Source organism: Chlamydomonas reinhardtii, chromosome 1 (genome assembly GCF_000002595.2).
Source record: "Chlamydomonas reinhardtii strain CC-503 cw92 mt+ chromosome 1, whole genome shotgun sequence".
Classification (NCBI taxonomy): Eukaryota; Viridiplantae; Chlorophyta; class Chlorophyceae; order Chlamydomonadales; family Chlamydomonadaceae; genus Chlamydomonas; species Chlamydomonas reinhardtii.
The window spans coordinates 782614-806050 of NC_057004.1; the positions used below are offsets into that span (position 1 = coordinate 782614).

At 58.0% G+C, this 23437-nt stretch overlaps 1 protein-coding gene across 2 annotated transcripts; it reads left to right on the plus strand.

Moving 5' to 3' along the window:
* The first annotated feature begins 205 nt into the window (after window positions 1-205).
* Window positions 206-22037, plus strand: CHLRE_01g004124v5 (uncharacterized protein). 2 transcript variants are annotated; one of them, XM_043058164.1, is made up of 50 exons: window positions 206-1047; window positions 1341-1407; window positions 2546-2577; window positions 2736-2864; window positions 3055-3103; window positions 3246-3371; window positions 3545-3610; window positions 3709-3775; window positions 3929-4023; window positions 4154-4333; window positions 4474-4718; window positions 4843-4993; window positions 5152-5325; window positions 5527-5579; window positions 5789-5866; window positions 6037-6299; window positions 6435-6548; window positions 6674-6913; window positions 7066-7354; window positions 7469-7593; window positions 7794-8304; window positions 8434-8554; window positions 8674-8789; window positions 8902-9013; window positions 9210-10335; window positions 10561-10718; window positions 10908-11228; window positions 11365-11508; window positions 11668-11763; window positions 11885-11926; window positions 12180-12285; window positions 13407-13438; window positions 13631-13663; window positions 13845-13902; window positions 14053-14108; window positions 14959-15003; window positions 15125-15265; window positions 15407-15454; window positions 15773-16167; window positions 16340-16569; window positions 16757-16770; window positions 16940-17020; window positions 17252-17378; window positions 17580-17686; window positions 17803-17871; window positions 18090-18197; window positions 18713-18779; window positions 18948-19051; window positions 19222-19481; window positions 19646-22037. In XM_043058164.1, the coding sequence occupies exons 1-50, from the start codon at window positions 965-967 to the stop codon at window positions 19713-19715; spliced, it is 7524 nt and encodes a 2507-aa protein (XP_042928079.1). In that variant the 5' UTR covers window positions 206-964; the 3' UTR covers window positions 19716-22037. The 2 variants fall into 2 exon arrangements, with proteins under 2 accessions (XP_042928079.1, XP_042928078.1); XM_043058165.1 differs by having other exon boundaries at window positions 10914-11228.
* The last annotated feature ends 1400 nt before the right edge of the window (window positions 22038-23437 follow it).

The window sequence follows — 23437 nt, forward strand, 5'->3', positions numbered from 1 at the left end:
CGCGTGGACTCAGTTGCACGCGCTCAGATGGGGAGGTGATTCGGTGTCGAGTATTAACTCATGGTGCTCGCCGAGCTTTGCAGCTGCCCGGGCAAGTTGCAGCCCAGCCATCCAGGCGCGATGGTCGCCCGCACCCGGCTTGCTGATGACCCAGGGCGATTCAAAGCGATTGCAGATTTGCAAATGCCTATAAAACTGCCGAACTGAAACAGCGGAGGTCACAAGTTCGTTGTCATGCATGCCGTAAGAGGTCATGCCATGACAGCCCACCGGCCAGTCTCTCCTCGCTTGCTTCTTCCATTCGCTTATTTCGAGAAGCTATTGGAGCTTGCTATCGGTTCAATACTGTCAGCCTCCCACTCCCAGCAGAGTGTTCGCAGGCTGACATGAAAGTCTGTTTGAAGAAGGAAGATGGTTTTAGGAGGCCGAACCCTCGCTGGAGTCAGGCGTATCATGGACTGAGATAAATGAACCAAGCAAGCAAGTGTGTTTCTGTGGGTATGGCGTGCCGCGCGCTCGACAGTAGTGACGCGTCCATCGCGAGCGTCGGCCCCATGACCCGAGCGAGCAACTAACGCAGGCAGCAGCGCAAATGCTTTACGCCAGTCCAAATAAATGTCAATGACCACTAGTAGCTTCCAATAAGGTGTATTCTTGTCTAAACCTATACGATTTGACGCTGGTTGTCGCGTGTATGTATGCCAGCTTACTTGCCACAGCCACGCCGCTGCCTGCAGGGCTTGATAACTTAGAGACTTGCTAACTACAATAAGCTGCGCGGCTCAGCCTGACTACTGGCGTTCTGTCGCGACCGCGCCACCGCCTCGCCCTCGCGACGGCCCTCAACTTGTGCACAAAAATGATGTATGAATACAACATGATAGATCAAGCATATCTTGAACGCAGCACTTGCTGGTTTCTATGAGCGCACTAGTTTCCTTCGCGTAACGTAAGGTAGAACGAAATGGCTGGAGAAACGAGTGTCGCCGGCGGCTCCAGTTACGCGGGATCGGGCGCGTCATCTGCATCGTCAGCGCGCCAACACCGGTGAGCGGTGCCAAACAATTTCGTTGGCATGCGTCTGGCCAGTTGCTGCAGTTTGGCCGCGCGTTGCCCCCGGGATAGTCATGCAAGCTGAACAAGAGTTGAGGCACACAGTATGTTTCCGCTTGACCGCTGACGCACGCCGTACGTCGAGGTCGGGCTGCGGGTCGGGCCCAAACCTGCCCAAACTTCCCACACTCGCCGCTCCCCGGTTTTCTCGGGGCAGCACTAGCCTGCATTGCCGACTGGCTCCATACCGCACAGCGATGCTAACAATTTACCTCTGCTTTGCACAGGACTGATAAGGACCAGCAGCAGGATGGGCACGGCGCGGACATCCTGGACCGGCATTCATCGCTTGAGGTGCGTTCTGGCCCTTGGCGTGCAAGTGAGATGCAGAGCGAGAGGTCATGTAGGTATCACACGATCCGTCTTTCACAATACTGGGACCGTATGTGTCTGCGGACAGCATGATTAGCAGTTGTTGGATTGGACACGCATTTCCCTGGCAGTGACCGTGGTACGTGATGGCGGCACGGTCTTAGCATCCCGTATCCCAACTCCCAAGTGGGCCCGCCATCCCATGAATCCCATAAAGCCAGGAATCGGCCACGAGCAAGAAGAGCTTGATACCGTATGTTTGCAAGTGCACAAGTATTACGGGAATTGATTGTAAGCAGGGTGAACACTTGTCTTGAGGTATTACAAGTCCAAGTAGCCTTCACCGGCGCCTGAACCCTCTTTGGTTGAATCTCTGGGGACGTTGTCGCACAGACGCTGAGCGCAAGAGTGCAAGGGGGTAAAAAGGGAGGATCACATGCCACAGATCTCCGCAGACTCCATCCAAATGCGTACAAGGCGTAGCTGATGGTGTATGTATGGAGCCTTTGAAGGTGGGGTACTGTGGGGATGAAAAACAACCCGCAGCCGCAGGTCTGTCCGCACAGGACGACCACACATGGGCCAAAACCCGGCCAAACCAACGAGCTTCTTCTGGCCCACCACGGGCTTCAGTTACTATTTCATACATCATAAGCTAAACACAACTTGCCACGGGCTAGCCTTAGGCTAGCTTGTTTGCCCCGACCATGGAAGAATGGTGCCAAGGAGGGCTGCAAGGAGGGCGCTCATGGTTGCATTATTAGTTGCCGCTGGTACGCTATAACCATGTTTTACTTAGCAGTGCTCTTGGGCCCGAGATAAGGCCTTCTGGCGGTCGTGACTTTCGGGAATGTCGTGTCTTCCGTGAGACGTTCTTCCCTCAAAACAGGATGATGCAAAGCTAACAGCTATAAAATAGTAAAAGTTGGCGCAAAGCAATCGGCATCTGCTCGGGTCAGCGGGCACTCATGTAGATGTCTGCTGACAGAGGAAACATATGTAGCATATCGAGGCAAATGCAACTTGTCCAGGCATCTAAGTCGGCCGCATGCGTGTGATGAACGTATTTGGACCCCTCGACAAGGTGCCCCTCCCCCCCCGTGTGTCTGAACCCCCACAGAACGGCATCTTTGGTGTGCTGTTCACGTTAAGGTGAGGAGATTAGGAGGAGGTTAGTTTCTTACTCGGTATTACGCATGGGTACTACGGCAGCTAACCCACATTTTTGGAATGGGTTTCAGCTACAGCTTGCTCAGTTACTATGGTCACGTCACTGGTTATGTTGCCCTGTTTCCTTTGGCAACATGCAGCAAGGAGAACAGCGAGACGCGCATCCGCATCCGCTGGGTGCTTCTGAAGATCCTGCTGGATGGCTGGCAGCTGTTCGCCACCGTCATCCAGCCCGCAAAGCAGGGCTGGGACATCGACCCAAACGGCGCGTGAGTGGCGATGGTGCGATGTAAAGGGGCCGTGGGACCATGGCGCACATGGTACGGTACCTCACTCATAAATGCTCCATTCCGGCCAAGTGCACCTTGTTCTATTACAGCGAATGCATGTGACTTCAGCGATCACGGAGCCTGCACCAGCCACTCAGACATGCATTGCCGTCTTTGCCCACCACCACAGGGCCTGGTCGGTGATTGGTGTGCTCAACTTCACGTGGCTCGGCGACCTGGTGGGTGCTTGCATGGCATGTTTGTGCGTCACGGATACGGTGTACTGGCCCGGCGCCGCCCTGCTTATTTCAGCCCAGCAAGAAAGCCGATGCCAGCCTAGGTTTGACACGCAGTGCGTGCCTGCCCTCACCCCCCTTCCAGAGCTACAGCGCCTACCTGGCCCTGCTATATGCCGCGGTGGCGCTGCTGGTGATGAACATCGGGCTGTGCGTGTGGGTGGCCTGGTGCTTCAAGGAGCAGAAGTTCCCGGTAGTGTGGCCGATCAAGGTAGGGCTGGGGGGCGGCTGAGATATGGTGGGCGCATGTGTTGGTGGGATCAATGGTGTCATAGTGACACATGTCGGATGGACACACACACACACACACACACACACACACACACACACACACACACACACACACACACACACACACACACGTTGCCCATTCACACAATGCAGGTGCTCCGCGTGTTCAGCTCCGTCTTCTTCCAGGCCTTCGATGTGGCATCCCTGAACCTGCTGCAGGTGAGGGACCACCTTCGAGCACGCCCCGCACGTGACCCTAGTCCCTCGGCTCTTACTTTCCCTCGCACTCGATTCCCCACCTCACTTGTCCCTCACAGCTCGGATTCAGCTGCAACTTCACCGGACCCATGCCGCACATGTACATGGACCTGTTCCCTGCGTACAGTAAGTAATGATCACCGTCACGCCTCTTATTAGGCCCCTTTCAATTGGCTACTGGAAGCCCGGTATTTTGTTTGGAACGCTTACACTCCGCATTGGTACGGTTCGGAAATTTTAGCATGCCGTGTCACATGTTGTGCCGGCTCCACAACGCAGGCTGTGCGTCTTCCCCTCATGTCATCCACGCCGTGGTCTCCGCCATTCTCCTCCTCCTTTTCGTGGCTATTGCCATGTTACTTAACATGGCGGAGGTGGGTAAACGGACATCGAAAGGAATGGGAAGGGGTTGCAGGCGGTACATTTGGCAGGCTGGGATGTTGGCTGGGGTGATGTCACCGCCGTGATCTTGATGTGTCGTCCGTGTGTGCCCGCACCGCACAGGTTGAGGTGAATCCCCTGAGCCGTCGGCCCATGGCTCTGGGCCACAGCGGCGCGGAGGTGATGGCGTTCGCGATCAAGGCGCTGCTGACCCTGGTGGACGTGTTCCTGGGCTGGCGCAAGGTGGCGGCGTGCGCCTACCTGGCTCTGTCGCTGGCGCTGGCGTGGCAGTGCTTGCGATGGGTAAGTCGATAGGAACAGATAGGCAGAAACCCCAAGCCCTGCTAGCGATGCAACTAGCCACCCTGCTGTCTACGCGCCCTCACCTTTTAGTGTCGCCTTTTGTGTGCCGCGTGTCATACGTGTGTGCTTAATCTCCGCAGAACCCCAACCTGGTGGCATGGGTGAACTACCTCAAGTCGGGCGTGTCGACCTCAATTGTGTGGTGCTGCATCACGTTGATGCTACTGGTGTTTGCTCCGGGCGTCAAGCAGTCGGAGCTGAGCAGCTGGTCCAGCGCCATGACCATCACCATGCTGGCGGGCCTGGCGCCGGCGTTTGGTGTGGGGGCGGCCATGTCCTGGTTCTTCATCCGCAAGATGACCACCACCGCGCTGCAGGCCATGGCGTGAGTGTTGTTGGCTGGGGGAAAGTAACATATTGCTGTGTCGGGCTGTGGCACAGTGGAAAGACACTCGGGTTTTGAGAGCCCATTTGTGCTGTCACCACACCTTTCCACAAACCCTCCACAGGAACGCCAAGCCCGATGTGCCGCTGCAAGATATTTGTGACAACCTGGATGACCCCCGGGACGTAGAGATCGTGGCTCGCTGTGCGCGTGTGTGGCGCGACCGCTACACACTGGCACCCGAAGCAGTGCAGAAGGCGCACAACATCATCAAGGTGTGGAGGGGCTAGTTAAGCTGTGCCTGGTGTGTATGTGCGTGTGCCTTTAACGCCCTGCTCTGCGTCACTCAGACTGCGCACCTTATCGCGCACGCCCCTCCCATCGCCCGTCCTGCCCTAAGCCCGCCTGTCGTTCCTTCCCTCCTTTCCCCCAGGCCGGCCTGGCCATGTTCCCCGGCAGCGCCTACATGGTGTTGCTGCATGCCGACTTCATGATCGATGTGCTGGGGGTCAGCCAGAGCGGCGCGCGACGCATTGAGGACGCCCGCAAGCTCAGCCCCAGCCTTATTGTTCGGTTCATGATGTTTGTGCGACAGCAGCAGGCCACGGTAAGCGGGCAGATGCTTTTAAGAATCCGAGCTCTCATGCGTACCGTAGTTGTGCCTGGGCCGTATGTGAAAGCTCGATGGCGCTGCTTAATCGCATTCCGCCCCCCCCCCCCGTCCCCTCTCACGCGTACGACTGCCTACGACTTCACTTCTTAATTAATCATGAATGTAACCCCCCCGTCCCCTCGCACGCGGACGCAGCAAAAAGCTGCGGGCAGTCACGCCAACGACGGCGCAAGCATGGACCTGCTTGGGTAAGTGGGTGGTATGTACGTGTGTGTATGTATGTGTGTGTATGTAGCAGTGGAACCGTAAAAGCTGTCATATGATGGCTGTGGAGGGTGCCGTTACCGCTATATGGGTACGCCACTCCCGCAGTGGATAATCGGATCCGTGGCTACAGCTCTGTGGCTACATTCGCTTACCTGGTACACTCACCCCCTTTGCCACAATGACCCCGCAGCTATGTGGAGTACCAGCGCAAGCAGCGCATGGTGGTGCGGCTCCACCGCGAGGCGCTGCAGGCCATGTGCAACTTCTGGTGGGTGGCGGCGGGGATGGCAGGGTACTGCAGGGGATGCGCAGACAGGTCTATCTGATGGGTAGCAGAGTGCGGTCATGGGGCGTTGTTTTGTACTATATTATATCTTATGTCCGTATGTGGAGCTGGCCTGCGCTCATGCACTGCTTCCCCTCACTCCCGCCTTTCAGGAAAGCGCTGGACGCGTCACGCGTGTCTTTTACCCACCTCAGCAAGGCCCTGGGCAAGATTGAGAGCTCCGTCTCGCAGGCCCAGGCCGCGTACCGCGTCGTGCTGGAGAGCTACGGAACCAATCCTAAGCTCATCCGGCTGTACGGCAAGTTTCTGGAGAAGATTAAGAACGACCCGTGGGGCGCAGCTGAGTACTTCGCAGAGGCCGATCGCCTGGAGGAGGTCAAGAACGGAGACGCACGCGGCCCGTTGCTGCCAGACGGTGAGCCGTGCGGATGCCGAGTGGTGGAGTTGTCATTGGCGGCTTGGCGGGGCGTTTGGCTGGCGGCTTTTACCTTGTGTCCGGTCGCCATCCTTACTTAAGGCCCACACCGTGTTCCCTTCGTGTGGTTTCCAGGGACGCCACTGGGCCGAATGGACGAGATGGCTGCGGCTGTGCTGGTCATCAACGCGACTGGCGAGATCCAGATGGCCAACAAGCAGACCCACATCCTGTTCGGACACAAGCGCGGTAAGTTGGATAGCTCCTTGCTTGCAAGAAGCTTCTAGGGCAGTTGTAGCCTTAGCGCAAAGCCCCTGATCCGTCCACCCTGATGCCAACCTGCCTCCACACCAATGGCCCCGCTTTGCACGCAGGCACGCTCGAGGCCAAGCCCCTGGCGATGCTGCTGGCGCCGCATTGCGCGCGGCGCATGGCGGACGAGCTGGCGCGCATGGTCGCGAGCACCAGCGTCACTGCCCTGGTGAACGGAGGCCAGTCTGACAACGGCAAGACCGCAGAGGCCGCCAGCCATGACGGCCCGGATCTGGTTGTCGTGGCCATGCACTTCGACCGTGTGGCGTTCTCAGTCAACCTCTCCCTGCGCAAGGCTTCAGGTGTGCTACGGCTATGTGATTGCATTTCCGTTGCACCGCTTGCTTGAGGCGTCGCTCCAGTATGCATGCGAGTAGTCGGGATTGGATTTGCGAATTGTTGGCGTTGTCTCGTGCTTCCAATTTATTCGTTGCTCGCTCGTATACATACTCAGGCGTTGGCGAGGACTCCACCTTCATCGCGCTGCTGGAGCCGACCCCGCCTGTGCCCAACATGGCCAGGATGTGGGTGTCTCCCAACGGCATCGTGGCGGCGGTGGACCACCTGTTCGTGGCCAACTTCGGCTGGAGGGCCACCGAGGTCAACGGTTCCAACCTGACCGCACTCATGATGGTGCAGGCCACGGACTCCATGGCGGTTGGCGGCAACAATAACGATGCTGATGCCGAGGTGGAGACTCCAAAAATTGTGGTGACAGAAAGCGCCAGTGATACCATTAAGAGGTAGGTGGGCTTGGGCTATCGAGAGCCTGGGGGTGCACACGCACTACCAGAAGACACACACATCAGAACGCCGATTCGCGATGCATTCAAGGTAAAAAATTTGGTCCACTGCAGGCTTGTCAAATTCGCCAAGGTCGGCGAAGGAGCAAACATTGACAGCTTTGCAGGCCTACACTGCTTGTTGGCCCATAAGTACGACAGCCAACCGGTCCCCTGCACCGTCACGATGGTCGAGAACCGTAAGTAGTGCCGGCCGCTGTGCGGCATAGACGGAAGCAGTCAGCTCCGTTCTGTGGCGGTGGCGGTGGCGGATGGCTGCTGTGGTGGTGCCGCGCATGTTCTGAATGGCGATGCCCGAAGCAAGCTCGCTGCGCGCGGTCACGTCGTGTTGCGCCTTTGTTAGTTCTTACGTTTCGTCGTCCCGTCCCATGTCCCACAGTCTCTGCTGACATCTCGGTCCACGAGCTGCGGCTGCAGCTGTCGTCCGACGACCCGGCCCAGCTGCTGGTGGTGAACCGCAAGGGCGTCATCCTGCACGCCTCGACGGGGGTGGCCAGCGCGCTCAAGGACTCCGTGGCCGTTGGTGGGGCCACCAGCTCAGGACCGCGCTTCGGCGGCGTGACTGGGCATGTAGGGCACCTGGGTGATGGCACACGTGCGCATCACACCATCCAAAACAGCGGCACCGGGATTGTGTTTGGCGCTGACCTGCTGACTGGCTTCACGCTGTACGATTTCCTGCCGGCGCCGTGGAAGGACATGCACGTGCGCTTCCTCAAGGACATCACCTCCTCCTCGCCGCCCACACGCTCCCTGTGGTCGTGCCGCAAGGCCGCGCCGCAACCCACCCTGGAGCTCCGCACCATGACCGGGCGCCCGCTGTACATGCATGTCTCCATCACCAGTGGCGACCTGAACGGCGAGTCCACCCACGTCATTGGCCTGCAGAGGTGAGGGGCATCCAAGAATAGACAGATAGACACAGGCTGCGTTTGCCATCGTTCGCTAATGGAGCACATGGATAAGGCCCCAGCCTGTCCTCACGTGCTCCCACTGCCTGCCCTATCCCGCAACCACAGGTCCTCGCTGGACACCGCCCTTTCTGAGCGCCGCGTGCGCCTGACGGTGTCGGATGACGGCCTTGTGTCCGCCACCAGCCAGGGCCTTGCCCTGCAGATGCTCAGTCTGGAGCCCAGCCGGGTAAGCGAACAAGAGGACAGCTTTGGGTGCAGCTCTTGTTGTCAGGTTCGTTTGCGTCGTTGGGGCTCGGCATGACGTTTTACCTCGTGTTCCCATCATCCCGGATTGTACGTGTGCAGCTGGTCGGTCGCGGCTTGTGGGAGCTCGTGTCAGGGCAACAGCCTGACGCTCTGGAGGTGGCGGCACGTGCAACCACACCGGGGGGCCCACGCATGCTTGGCGCGCTTATTGGCAGGCAAGTAGTTGGGATCGCTGCAAGGAATGTTCAAGATTAACTTCATACGAAGACAGGTACTGTAAAGGCTATCTGGGTCCTGACATGCGCTGTACTCGTGTTCCGTGTGCAGGGCTCTTGCCAGCCCTGGCGCCAGCTGGCGTGTGGACGTGTCGAACCCGCTGCCTCGCAACATGGGCGGCCAACAGTCCACAAATGCCCGCGCAAAGCCAGCCGTGATGCAGGTGGATTGAGTGGGCGGGGGGCATTTGGGTGGCGCGGGTGGGATTATGCTCATGAAACCCGATTGTTAGTGGATGCTTGTAACACGTAACACTGTTCTGTAGGCACCGTACGCTGCGGTTCTGCTTGGGACCACACCACACGATTTTCGAATTCTGACCCAGCATTTCTAATGTAAACTTTCGGCCCATGCGACAGGTCCACGTGGAGCCGCCGTCTGACGAGGAGGCAGCTGCTGGCCAGGGCAACCACGTGTATGTGGACCTGTGGCCCGTGCACGCCGTGAGCGGTGTGCTGCAGCTGGACGCGACGGGCCGCATCACGTCGGTGCTGGAGGAGCACACGCGCCCCGCGGGCCTGCTGTTTGGGCTGCACCACGACGCCCTGATTGGCGAGGCGCTCGACAGCCTGGTCACCATGCCGCCGGGCCGCACCTCGGCGGCTGAGCTGCTGAGTCTGCACGGCGCCAAGAAGAGTAACCTCAAGACCAAGAATAAGGACGTCGCAGTCAAGGTGGGCCCGGTGCACAAGCTGCGTGCTACCCACACGGACGGCAAGCCCCTGTTGCTGGATGTGCAAGTGGTGGGCAAGCCCGGGCCAAACGAGCCGGTCATTGCCATCCTGCGCCTGCACACCGCACCCATGGCGCCGGTTGCTGCGGCCTACCCAGCCGCTGCGGCGCCCCCGCCGCCTTCGCGTGGCGGCGTGCTGCTGCCTGTGGCGGGCTTGAAGGAGCCGGCGGCCACGGTTGCGACTAATTCGCCTCGGGGCGCCGCGAGCATTAAGCGGCAGCCCTCGCTCGATGACCTGATGGATAAGATGGAGGCGGACGCAGCTAATGCAGCAGCAGAGCAGGCAGCCGCCATACCCATGGTGAAGGAGCAGCGGACGAGCATGGAGTCCTCGTCGATTGGGCAGGTGCACACGCCGCCTGGAGTTGGAAGTGCGCGACGCAACGACTCGACAGTCCAGAAAGCGCTTGGCAGCCCAGCCAAGGCTGCTGACGCCATAGGCGCTGAGGACGAGGTGCAGCAGCAGGTGCCGATGCCGCCCATGCCTGCCATGCTGCTGGGAGGCGTGGGGGATGGCGGGCTACCTGTGCCGGGCGTGACGGCCGCCGCGACCGGCCGCAACAAGCTGGCAGACCTGGTTAAGTCGGTGGGCGGCGAGCCACAGACGGGCTCGGGTGACGGTTCACTGCCACCAGCGCCGCGAGCCCGACCAGGCGCAACACGGCGCTCTGCTGGCGGCTCTTCCACCGTACTGCCACACACCGTCTTACCAGCGGCAGGGGATGCAGGCAAGGAGCCGGACACAGCGAAGGGTGAGTTGTGCGTGCGGCGAGTGCGTTGGGAGCCCGGCGGGACCTGCAGCTTGGAGAAGCAGTTTAAAAGAGAAGTGGTAATTGTGTTCTGACATCCTTGGCGATTGTCGTCATGCGTGCCAGCGGCAACTTGTGCCAGCCTTACTTTCCTATTCAATCGTGGCTTTGAGTATTAAAATCCTAGTATGTAAACCTGGCGCTTAACTGTGGACACATTGTGTGCAGGTGTTGACATGCAGTCTCTGGATGGTGAGGACGACAAGGACAACAAGGTCATTGACGGCGGCGGCAAGCAGAAGGGAGCGGAGCGGATCTCCACCTGGGTGGCCAGCCAGGGAGCCTTCTACCAGAACTCGGTGGCGGTGGAGGGAGGCGCAGCCAAGGTAAGCACATACCGTGCACACGTGCCGTGCACATTGGGAATTCGATACGGTAACATTGGTGGTAAGCGATTAGCTAGCACGCGCGACTTTTTAATTTTTGACTTTTTAATAATTACCTCGTTGTGCCTCAGACTACGGTTGTAATCATATCACATTCGCTGCTGCACCCAATGTCCTGTGTGTCCAAAGCAACAGAGCGACGATGACGGTTCCGTCAAGGCGCCGAGCGAGGACGAGGCCAGTGACATCCGCACCACCTACAGCGATATGGCAGCGGTCATGAAGGGGGCTGCAGCGAAGGCGGCAGTGGCTGCCCAAACTGCTGGTGCGCAGAAGGCAGGTGGCATGGGAGGCGGCCCGCCGGACTTGCCCTACGCGGATGATGATGCGGGAAGTGAGGGCGGGCAGAGCGCCATGTCGGCCCAGTCTTCCAGCGGCGGCGCGGAGTACAAGCGCGGCAAGAGGTTCCGCAAGCTGGTCAAGCTGATGGACTCGGGACAGGCGCAGCAGGTGCGGGGCGGGGTGGCGGTAGGCGGGCTGCCTTCACAGGTCCCGAGGTGTGGCGAATTGTAGGCAGGCTTGCCAGAAGACGCTTCGTGTTACTCGCATTCGCCCATGTGCCTGATGTTACGGTATTGCACTGCAGGTGCAAAAGCGCTTCAAGCTGCATGCGCTCATCACTGTCGGCATCCTCGCGGCTGTGCACGTGGTGTGCTTCGTGCTGACTCTCGCCTCGCTCCAGGAACAGCGCGCCAGCATGCTGCAGCTGGGCCGCAGCGGCGAGGCCCAGGTGGGCAATGCAGTACGGTACTTAAGGACCGGGAATGACAAGTTTACAGGTTTTGTACTGGCTCCGCTAGCCTGGGCCCCTGACGTGTACGGCGTAGCCTGCTGGAAGCAGGTGCCGGATATCAAGGCTAACTATTGCTTGTCTGCACCCCTCCTGCAGAAATTTATGCACCAAGTAATGACGGATGTGCGCTCCCTGGATACCATCTCGAAGAACAAAACCCTGGAGAACCTCTTCACTGCCAATGACACAGACGTAAGGAGCAACTTGTTTCTCAAGTTTGTCATGTATGTTCAACCATAGTCCTTTGCATTGGGGTGAGTTTCTTAGCATCCACTGCGTCCCCTGTGCACCTTTGACTCCTCCTTGCGCGCAGCTCTTTGTCAACCGCATTGCGACAAATGCGGAGCAGATCAAGGTATGTTAGGGGCCCGCTGGGATAGTTGGGGCTCACCGCCGTGACACTGTATGTGTGCGTGGGGGCACCGGTGCTGCCGCCACCGCTGCTGCTGCCGGGCTGCGGCTGCACCGCCTGCTGGTGCTCAAGTTTGCGTTGCAAGTGGGAGATTGGGACATTCGGCGGTTTGGCGAGTCGATTTCAACCCGCGGAGTTAGCAAGGTTAACGTCCGCACCGTCTGACCGACTAAATGTTTGCTTCCACTCGCCACAGCTGCGTCTGAACGAGATCATGAATGGCCACCACTCAACCGACAGTCCGGTCATGAGCTTGTTCTACTTCACTACGTACAGCGTGTGGAATGGCTTGAACGCAGATGGTAAGCTCAGGGCACTACTGCTCTCGGGGGGGGGGGTTCAAGTCGGGAGACGTTGTCTGTCGGGCAGACGCTATGAAGGCTTTGGTGCAGGGGGTATGGCGGGTGTAAGAAGGGACGATCACCCAGACCTCCGCGGATACCACCCAAACACATACGAGTCATGGGCTACGGTGTATGTACGGAGCTGTGAAGGTGGGGGACCAAATAATGTCATGGGCTGGAAGAACAGCCCGCATGTCTGTCGGAAGGGCGACCACGCATGGGCCAAAACCCGACAAAGCGACGAGCTTCTTCTGGCCCATCGCATAGCTATAGTTACTATTTCATACAGTATAAGCTAAACGCAACTTGTCGCGGGCTTTGGCTAGCTTGTTTGTCCCCACTTTGACTGCCACTTTGACAACATGTCGCTCTGGGGGCCACGACTTCCAGCATGCTTTGCTGCCGTCGGCTTAACACTTTCATGGCATGGCATCAGAATGCTTTCTGAGCGAAGGGGAGGTCTCCTTGCGATAGAGCATGGCTAGTCTCCAAAGGGTCGCTTTGGGCCTAAGTCGCACGTTTACAGGCTTTGTGGTAAGCAAATGTTAGATTAAGCTATGTAACCGAGCTCCGTAAGGGTCCGTTGGCGCAAAGCATTTTTGCACGATCGTCCACGTACGTTAATGTTGACCGACGTCTAGGACATATGTAGCATATAAAAGGCATCGCCTGCAGCTAACTCGGCCGCATGAGTGAGGGGAACATATCCTCGGCACGGTGTTCCCCCCGCGGCGGCTTCAGAGACCGAAACTGTGCTAACGGATGATAATGGGAAGGTCCTGGGTCGGGGAAACGGGCCGTCCGTAGGAACTAGGTCGGGGTTGGTGGAGTCAAGTTGGGCCCTGATAGCATGTGATGGCTCGGGTGCTGGGTCTGTCCCCTCTGTAACATCCGCATTCATAGGAACTAGCCCGAGTGGAACCCGCTTGGGTGTTCCCCCCCCCGTGTGGCACTGCTGCTAGCTGCGTGCCTCGTAGCTGCGTGTGCCACTGGACCTTGTGCTATCAAGGCGCATTCTGTTACACATTTTGTACTCCCACTCATCACCACCGTCCTGTGTGCTGCCCATGTAATGCCAGGTACCGACACCAGAACCAATCTCACAACTTGGGTAAGTGCTTGCTAGCAAGGCGTCCTGCAACTTGACATGATGTGACGTGGTAGCCAAGCAGTAGAGCCAGGGACCATCAGGGGCCCGCACTGTTCATTTGGCTACCAAAGGCGGTTAAAGGCAACGCACCTTCGCCTGCTGCAATCACAACCACGCTAAACGCCCTTATGTTGCGGCTTGGGCACACTGCAGGACTTCTCCACGCGCTTCTACTCCATGGCCAAGGTGCGCGCCCTCCTATCTCGACCTGTCTTTGCCCAGCTGATAGGAATGATGGCCCAGATGGGGCAGGGTTCTTGTTACTAAACGGGCGCGGGCTTGAGTTCCCCCACAAGCTATGCACTTATACGATTGATTGCGAACATCGGTGCTAACACGAGCGACATCATACGCCCCTCGCCCACAGTCGATCAATCAGCACTGCCACGAGTGGCTCAACGAGGGCATCTTCATTGCTGATACAGGTGCGCGCGCCCACAGCTATCGCAGCATACAGACGGATGGGGTGCAGCGAACCTGGTGTCGGGTTGGTGCAGCAGCCCTAGAGGGGCCGTCTTCGTCATATTTCTCAATTCTGTCTGTTTCTCGCTTGTCCATGCTTGGTCCAAATGCAGACCCTGGGCAGTTCATCCTCAAGTCTGGCCCCGACCTTTTCAGGGCCTCCAGACGCGTGAGTAGTTCTGCATGACCACTGCACATAAATTGACTGCTGCCTAGCCGGCATGCTTTGCCTACCTCTTGGCCTGCCTGCATTGCTGCCGCTGCTTGCAAGTGCTGTCTCACACGCCGACGGTACTGGTTTTGGGCTGAGCCCCCCGAGCGCAGCGGTTCAGGGGGGGGGGGGTGCCGCAGGAACACCCATGTCCGTGGCTCGTGGAGCGCCAGGGGAGGGGGAGGCGGACCAGGGGAACTGGGGAAGGTGGCGTGGGTCCGCACCATTCTTAACACTGGCGCAAATCGCCGAGTGGCACACATCAGCATTTACTAAGGCCTATTTATTGCAAAAAGGCGGCGGGTCAAATCAGCCGGAGCGACCCAACCCAGATGTTTCGGACTATTTAAGTGAAACTACTGTATGTCGATGGCAAACAACCGGGACAGCTGACAATTGATGCAAGCCTGCGCGCCTGAATGCCGCGGGGCCGTTAAGGTCGCCCAAGTCCCGTAGGGGTGTGGGGCATTGGGTGGTTAGTATCGGGAGTGTGTAGTAAGAGACGGGTGGATGGAATGTGCACACCGTGGCCATGCCTAGTACGCCCCAGCGCAGGGGGCCCGAGCACCAAGGCCCGTGCCTCGCTCCCCCATGGCTGGTAGACGTGGGGCAATCGTCTGTCTACTGATTTGTAGTCAGTCCTTCCTGATGCTCCGGGCTCAGCCCATTTCCCAGCTGTACAAAGCTGACACCCCCTTGTCCGTTATGGGCAAAGTTATGGGTGTTGGGTGTTTGCTCACGCACTGCACTGTTGCCTCATAACCGAGGCGAGCACTCCCTCGCTTGCTTGGTGGCCCAATCAATGCAGATTTTGGACGCGCTGCTGTATGCCGCTGTGGATAACGCCAAGTCGGTAAGTCCATGCGCTGTCAGCCATCCGCTGTGTTCTGCGCCCTTCCCTTCACGGTCAACACACGCACACGTATACGTGTTTCCCTCTGCATTCCTAACATATATACACGCAACTACCCCAGGTCGACACCCTGCAGCTGGTGTTCCTGGCCGTGGAGGGTGCCGCCATCAGCTGCGCCGCCGCCTGCTACCTGGCCTACCTGCTGCGGGCGGTGGCGGCGCAGCGGTACAAGCTGTATGGCACATTCCTGGTCATACCCGTGGTGCGTAGACGGTGTTTGTTGCGTGTCAGCGTGCATCCGGCATTTTACCAGCTGGGTACTTCAGCCTCGCTATCTCGTCCCATCAGACCCCAATGCCGCCATGCTGAGAATCCGTCTTCCATGCAACCCAACCTAACGCAGGGCCTCACGCGCGCCCTGGCCTCTCAAAATACCACGCTCCTCGTCGACGTGAGTTGCTTCGTACATACATGTTGTGCGTTGGGGCTTACTGCGTTATGGTGCTGTTTGGCCCGCCCACCGGCGGGAAAATATCACACACACACACACACACACACACACACACACACACACACACACACACACACACACACACACGGGCTTCGTTTTGTTGTTTTCTTTTCAACACACACACACACACACACACACACACACACACACACACACACACACACACACACACACACACACACACACACACACACACAACCGTTCCCATACCCTTATCGTCCGACTCAGACGTGTATGCTGGCCCACGGCGACACACAGGAGGATGAGGACGAAGATGAAGAAGAGGAAGATGCAGAGCGGGCCGCTGTCACAAACAACAATGGCGGCGGAGTTGGCAGTGATGACGAAAACGATGAGGCCGACAAGCAGCAGCAGATCAAGCAAAAGCGGACGCTTGGCTTCTCTGCCGCCATTGCGCCCAATGCTGGTGCCGCCGCCACCAGGGCAAGCCCGCGGGGGAAGCCTTTCTCGCAGCGTCAAGGCACACGTGAGAGCGGGGCCTCTGGCGAGGGCGGTGGCGATGCCCTGGCAGGTGATGATGACGGAAGGGCTGGCGGCGGCGCCAAGAATCGACGTTCTTCAAGTGCACCCCTCAATGGTTCCATCCACAACCGTGGCGGCTGCTGGGCCTGGTTCCAGCGCCTTTTCTCCAGGTGGGCTCCGAAACAAGGACAGCACGCACGGCGTGCCTTGCTCCACTGCGCCTGATCCTTTGAGCTCGTACGGCGTGCAGAATCCTGTCTATCAAACCGGTACATGCATACATGGAATTATGGGACTTGATTTCGCATTTCGTACACCCGCTCCCATCCAATGTGCCTGCAGGACCAACCGCAGCGTGGCACCGCTGCCCACCACGCGCCCGGGCAGCATTAACGGCCCTGGCGGCTGGGCCATGACGGCGGGCCACCAGCAGCAGGCGCCTGCTGCCGGGCAGCCGGGCACACCGGCGGGCTCCAAGCGCACACTCAAGTACGACTCACACGACACCGCCATCATGCTGACGCCCTTCGTGGTGTGGAGCATCCTGGTCATCGCCTTCTACGCAACCGCTGGTGAGTTTGCTTGCAAGGTGTGGAGCAAGTGTGTCCTAGCAGGCTCAGCGTACAGCCTGCGCGGGGAGACGGCTGCACCCTCGCTCATCGTACCTTGTGAGTGAAACTGCTGCTCCGTGCCCGTTGATGACATGAACCCCACTAACGCTTCCACGCCGCCCCCCTGTGCCTTCCAACGCAACTACAGTGGTCAAGATGAAGGTAAGCTGCGTGCAAGCTCATGTGCACGCCCGCATTGAGCCATTGATGGCGGCCTCTTCTCTTTACAGGCCCATCTGCTGCGTCCTCCACTTGCGTCCCACGCGCCCCACTAGCCCCACATGCCGTGCACTAATTCAATCACGTGCTACTGGTAACCCACACAAAACAGGACGTCGTGGAGGTTGTGGCAATCCACTCCGTGGTCAACTTCATGAACGCCCGCACTTCCCGCGCAGTCTTCCTAGGCCAGGTGAGAAATGCCTCTAGTGGTCATGGGACCATCCGATTAGCGCTTGTTACATTGCATGGGGCCCGTCGCATGTTCGATATACATGTGCATGCATCACATGCCATGCTATGGTGCGCGCAGCTTAAGTGCCTTAGGCAGAGCTGCGTCCAGGGCTGGGACAGCAGGTTTTGCACACCAAATGACCCGACCGCATGTGAAGACTCAACCACAACGCCGCACGTTGCCACTCAGGAGCTTGCCGTTATCGAGGACCCCAAGGCGCTGCCCGCCAAGCGTGCGGCCCTGTCCGCGGGCGCAAAGCTGGTGCGCGACGCCTGGTACACACTGCAGCTCGGAGACCAGGCGTACCGGGCGGCAGGTGGGTGGCTACTGGCCGGCATGGGTGGGGTCCTTGCACGGCGGCACCAATGTCGTTCATGGCAGCTTGTGTGTATGGATGGGCTCGCTCGCGCTCCATGGCAGCCGGGCTTCATCCAACAGCAGGACTACTTGGCGATGCAGTGTCAATGGGTGCCCTTGTTCTGATTGGATCGGCCTAAAGTCACTCTCCTGACCGCAGGGAACGACACGGAGCGCTTCCCACTGGTGAAGTCCGGCCTGTCGTACGCCTCGCCCAAGCTGGCAGACCTATTCTACGGCAGTGGCAGCTGCCACCGTGTAGCACCAGTAAGTGGGGCATCATGCGAGGGTTGTCGCCGGCATGCAGCCCCAAAGCGGAAGTCTGACGTAGGGCTTTGAACATGGGTTGAGTTGTCGCCCCCCGCCCCCTCCTCACACGGCAGGAATACCTGCCGTGCCCCGGCCCCGAGTACCGCTTCTATGAGATCTCCCACACCGGCCTGGACTCCATGGTGCGTGCGCGGCTGCCCCGCCCCTGGAATGCAGGGTGCTTCCTGTTTTGAGCAACGAAACGGAAAAGACCCGCCCAAACGCTGGAGTGCTTCCATTGTATCACGCCAGCTGTATACGTGTAATGGCCTCCAGATCTTATTACCAATCCAAGTAATTGATGGGAAACACGCTTATCACGCGCCCGAACCTACCATCTCTCGCTCCTCATTCCCCGCAGATGCAGCAGTTCTTGATCAGTGTGACCGCCATGGCCACCAACACCAGTGGAATGCCCGAGGGCATGAGGGACGAGCACTTTGACTACGTGTATAACGTGGCTTACAAGGTATGGGCAAAACACCCGAGCCACGTGCCCATACAATGGCTGTGCACACACGTACATAAACATATAATACACACACACACACACTCGCTGCATCGCATACACTGTCTTTGCGCAATGTTTTCCTTGTGCGCTTTAACACACACACACAAACACACACACACACACACACACACACACACACACACACACACACACACACACACACACACACACACACACACACACACACACACACACACACACACACACACACACAGTAGTCGATTATGAGACTCGGAGGCAACCATGGAAAACCGCAGTTACATACACATGCACACTCTCTGCAGTGCCATAGTGTGCAGAGTCATTGCTCCCTGGGGCGAGCATACCTGCACACATGCTGAATGAAGCTGAGATCTCATGTTTCACTTGGATTGTTTTGGTTGACTATTCAAAGTCACCAAACTACTTGCTGTCCCGCCCGGTGTGTGTGTGTGTGTGTGTGTGTGTGTGTGTGTGTGTGTGTGCCTATGCAGGACCTGATTGACGGCACGGTTGAGGTTAAGCAGGCACACTATGATACGATCATCGCTATGTTTGACAGTGAGTGCAACGATCCTCGTGCATTCATACATACTGTAGTGTGTGTGATACTTGGCAGGGATGCCATGGGATTGCACATAAAGCTCGAATCCAGCAACTCGCTCATCAGTTAATGACCGCATGGTGGTTGCTGACTGGTTCTAACGCTACGTGTTTCTCCCGTGCCAGGAATCATGCTCCTTCACATCGTCCTCTTCCTGATGCTGTGGGTCATCTTCGCGGGCTTTCTGTTCATCCTGCTGAACCCGCTCCTCAAGCGCGTGTCGAAGGAGGTGCGTCGCATGTTGCTTTGAATGGCAGAGGCTGAGGCGCGCCAAATGATGCACCAACCGCACGGTGTTAATGGATGGTATGCATGTCCCCGCGCGTCCTCCGTTGATGTGTGCCCACACCTCACCCATCCGCCCGCCGCCGCCCCCTCCCAACACATCCACACCCACAGCGGCGGCGCATCGCGGAGCTGATGAGTCAGCTGCCACTGGAGCTGGACGTCGAGAAGCTGGTGGGCCGGGCGCTGGGCGCGGGCGCACCGGCGGCCGGCAATGCGGGCGGCGCGGGCTCAGGCGCCCCGTCCGGAGCAGGGCATGGCGGTGGTGGGGGCGGAGGCGGCCTCTTTGGGGCTGGTGGAAACAATGGCGGCGGTCCTGCTGGCCAGGGTGACCAGGGCGCGGACGCCACCAACAAGTGGAAGGCCATTATCAAGTGAGTTTGGGCAGTAGCTAGGCTCGTCTCGCTGGGGGGAAGGGCGTTTCTGTTGTCATGCCCTCGTACTGCCACTTTTGCACGAAGAGTTCTCCTTACGTGGCGTACACGTGTAACTTGTGCGTGGTCCTAACACCCGCCCCGCCCCACACGCTTGTTTGCAGGTCGGCGAGCGTCAGTCTCAAGGGCAACAAGCAGGCCAGCGCGGACATGTCGGCAGCTCAGCCGTTCTAGCCACATAGCATCATGGCGCATCCGGGCAACGCTCAAGAATACGGTGCGGTGCCCTTGTGTTAATACAAGGACCCAACGGCATGATAATATTAGCATGTGTCGTGTCGTCTCGTGCATGTGATAAAAGCTGCGGAAATGCTCAATGCTGAGCGGTGGTGGTGGTGGCATGAATGCCACAATGGTAGCCTTTGTCGTCTAAGCTTGTGCGTGCCTGATAAAATGTACAACTAACTGCTAAATGCACTGTGTGGATTGCTGCGAGTTGTGATGGTGCCGTTGACGGCACGTGCCTTCCGTGCCCTTCATACTTGATAAGACTGTGACCTGACTTTCTTTGCGGCACCAGACAATCATGAGTTTAAGAAGCTTGCATGGGTCTGCTCATTAAGTACTCCACATGTAGTCAGTACGTGAACGAATTGTTTGGGGGTTTGAGGGGGGCGTCAATGCAGAAGAGATGAGCGAGTGAGAAGGAGAGACGAGCATAGTTTCAATCTTGTCAACACTAACAGTTGTGAAGGAAAGCGTCCTTTGAGGTTTCGGAAGCACGGCTTATGATGCGTGGGTATCAACATGCATTTGTAGGCGAAGCGCAACAATCAGATACCGTACTGCTAAAAATTATTCGTGCTCTGAATTTTCGGGAGGGGGGTAAAAAATAGCTGGAATCAGGACGAAATTATTAATTTTCGGGACGGGACCGGGACCTGCAAGCGGTTGTGACACAAATTTTTGGGCTGAGCCCCCCGAGCGAAGCGATCCAGGGGGGGGCGAAGCCCCCCAGGATTGCCCCTGTCCGTGCCTGCCTGCCTGTGTCGACAAAAAGTACCATACTGGCACAAACCGCGAGCGCCACGTATTATTAATTGCTATTCCCTATTGTAGAAAAATAGGCGGCAGGGAAAACTCGGCCGGAGCGAGAAGCGACCTCGCGAGTCCATGGACATCTTGACTTTCTTCAGTCCGCGAGTACAGCTCTCGGGCCCTGAATATCTTACATCCATGTATCAAAATATGTCGACGACAAGCGTCTTGGGGCAAGAATGTCGAAAGTTTGTGCAACAGCCGAACCATGCGTGCCGATCCCGCCTTAATTATGTCGCGGCCCCGGATCACGCGCCCGAGCCCCACTAGCCGTTTGTGGTCCTTGTGAGGGATTTGGAATGAGGTATCACGGGCTCATGTGTGGAGTGGCGTGGACAGGGCGTGGCGGTGCCTTTGGTATGCCCCTTAGCCAGTCCCGCTGGGCTTGCAAGGGTGCTGTTTATGTCGCCGGTACCCATCGTCACATCCCTTGCTCTAGGGGCTCAGCCCATTTTCCAGCTGTACAAAGCTGACACCCCTTGTCGGGGACAACGGGGCTCCGGCGGGAAAGGCCCTGCAGTCTCCCCTATACCACCACGTGTAACCATGCACACCTATGAACACGCAGAACCCTCCCTAACGTACTAAGCCGTGCACTCTCTTCGTGTTCCTCTCTATTCGTGTTCCGCATTAGCCGTGCCTCAACCCCACACGTACCGTACTTGAAAGCACACGTCTAGCCGCACACACATGCTTACCGGTATCCCCCCGGTGTCCTTACCACATGCTTACCCATATCAGAAAATACTAAGATAAGATCGTGTGTATGGCACGCGAGGCACGCCCGCCCGCGCGCCCGCGCCCTTTTACGGGGCAGGTGCGGTTGGCACAAATTTTCGGGATGGGACCCCCTAAGAATAGGCGCTAAATAGTTCGGTTCCATATTTCGGGACCCCCAACCGAAATATGAAGCACGAATAATTTTTAGCAGTACGGTACCCCACGGATGCATTGTGAAGACGCACTATGAACGTGTATGGGGGGTTGATTGCATTCGTGGGTTCTGAAGTTACCAATTTCACGGAGGCGGGGTGGGACTGTGCCGGCATGATGGCGCATGATGTATGTGACGCGGAGGTGGCGAGAAGCGGCGCCGGTGCGCAGGATACTACCTGCCGGTGCTGGTTTGTTGTCTTTGCTGGCGAGCATTGCATAGCTAGCATGTATGTGGTTGTCCCCTGCCTGCTGTGCTTGTATCCACCGCCCCCGGCTATATGGGGCAGGTCACGCAAAAAGTGGCGTGAGCACAGCCCTTTCTTTACTTGAGGAGAGCCACCTTCCTTGTCGAGTTGAGCGAGGGGCAGTGATGGCATATCACCACGGGGGGTAGAAAACAGAGTGCCAGACCCCATGCCCCGAAATCCCGGCCGGGACTCCCCTTGAGGGGACGACCGACCCCCCCACGGACAAACCCTTGTTGTTTAGTGGATTAATCCCTCCATGTAATACCAAAGTGGCGCCCACCATTGACTCTTGAGGAGCGCTATCACGCTGTGCCATTGGCGGTCCTGTCCTGAGACTTCAGCCACACCCTGCGGAACTTCACCAACCTGCCTTGACACTGTCCCATCGCACATACACCCACACTGCCACACGCGGGATTCTATCCATGGAAATCCCCTTGTTGTAATTGAAGTCATGTGCACCAGCGCTTGAAGGGCCCCGCCACGTCAGCGCGCATGTGTCGAATGTGGGGACATGTGCCCATATATCCCCGGCAGGATGCGCAATTTAGCCCTCACGCGCTTTCTTTGAGCCTATTATGACATAGCGTGCATAATTGAGCCACATAGTGCTGCATTTGGCCCTTAGTTGGGGCGCTTCCCGACACGCACACCGCCGCTGTACAATCTTTTGCTTGACATGCACATCTGCTATCCGTTCTGATGTCTGCCTGCACCTGAAACCCCTCTGCCCGTCACCTCCCCTGGTCCGCCTCCCCCCTCCCCTGGCCCTGCACGCTTTCTTATAAGGTTGGGGCCGGCGGACCCCAGGGGCGACGACCCCCCCCAAATTTGGCGGCCCAGAACTTCCTCACCAGACCACACCTGACAAAACCACAAATACCTGCGTAATGCTCTCCTAGAGCTCTGTAGCTTTGAGCATGGGGTGAGATCCTGACCTTTCTACCCCTCCTGATGCCCCGGCCTGAAGGGAGCGCGGCGCACCCGTACGTTTCAGATCAGGGTGCCTGGGTGGCACCTTGATCAGAATGCATGGGTTTCAAGAGGGACTTGCTGACGCGTGTTGCAGGGTAGGCCTCGGGCTCGGTTCCACAGGTGCATGCGTCTACGTATCCGCGGCCGTGTCCTCTTCTCCTGGTCTCGGAGCTGGCGGGGCCCTTGGTCCCCCCTGGGTGCGCTTTCTGAGGATGATGGGACTTTCATTGGGTCCCCGCAGGGGGGGGGGGGGGTAAGAATGCCGCAGCCATACCCCACCCTTCAAATTGAAAGAGCTTGACGAGAAAACAGAGGGGGTTGGCTTGCCCCTTCCCCCGAAGGGGGAGGGGCGGAAGCCATTGCGGTCGCATCGAGTCCCCAGGCGGGCCCCCCTCGGTTATGACAGTTTTACCTTGAGTTATTTTGGGAAACCCGAACACACGTAGCCAGAGTTCTTGTGCAAATAATACGCCTTTCAACTTGTCCCAAGCGATGCATAACTTTGCGGAAACGCGAGGAAGACGTAAGACTAGAGGCGAAGGGATTGGAGGATCCCGGCGCTCGATAGCGCCATCGGGTTGCAATTCTTGTCAGTCGCGGACTTGTGGTAGACAATGATACCTCAAGGCAATAAACAATTGACAAGAGATTGTGAGTGTGAAGCGCCGACGACCCTAAATGCGGGGTCGATTCTCCAGA

Bases quoted from the DNA above. Each gene is read 5' to 3' on its own strand.
- CHLRE_01g004124v5 (XM_043058164.1), top strand. From the start codon at position 965: ATGGCTGGAGAAACGAGTGTCGCCGGCGGCTCCAGTTACGCGGGATCG. The intron at 1,408-2,545 runs GTGCGTTCTGGC...GAACCCCCACAG, and splicing joins ACCGGCATTCATCGCTTGAG to AACGGCATCTTTGGTGTGCT. The intron at 11,229-11,364 runs GTGCGGGGCGGG...ATTGCACTGCAG, and splicing joins ACTCGGGACAGGCGCAGCAG to GTGCAAAAGCGCTTCAAGCT.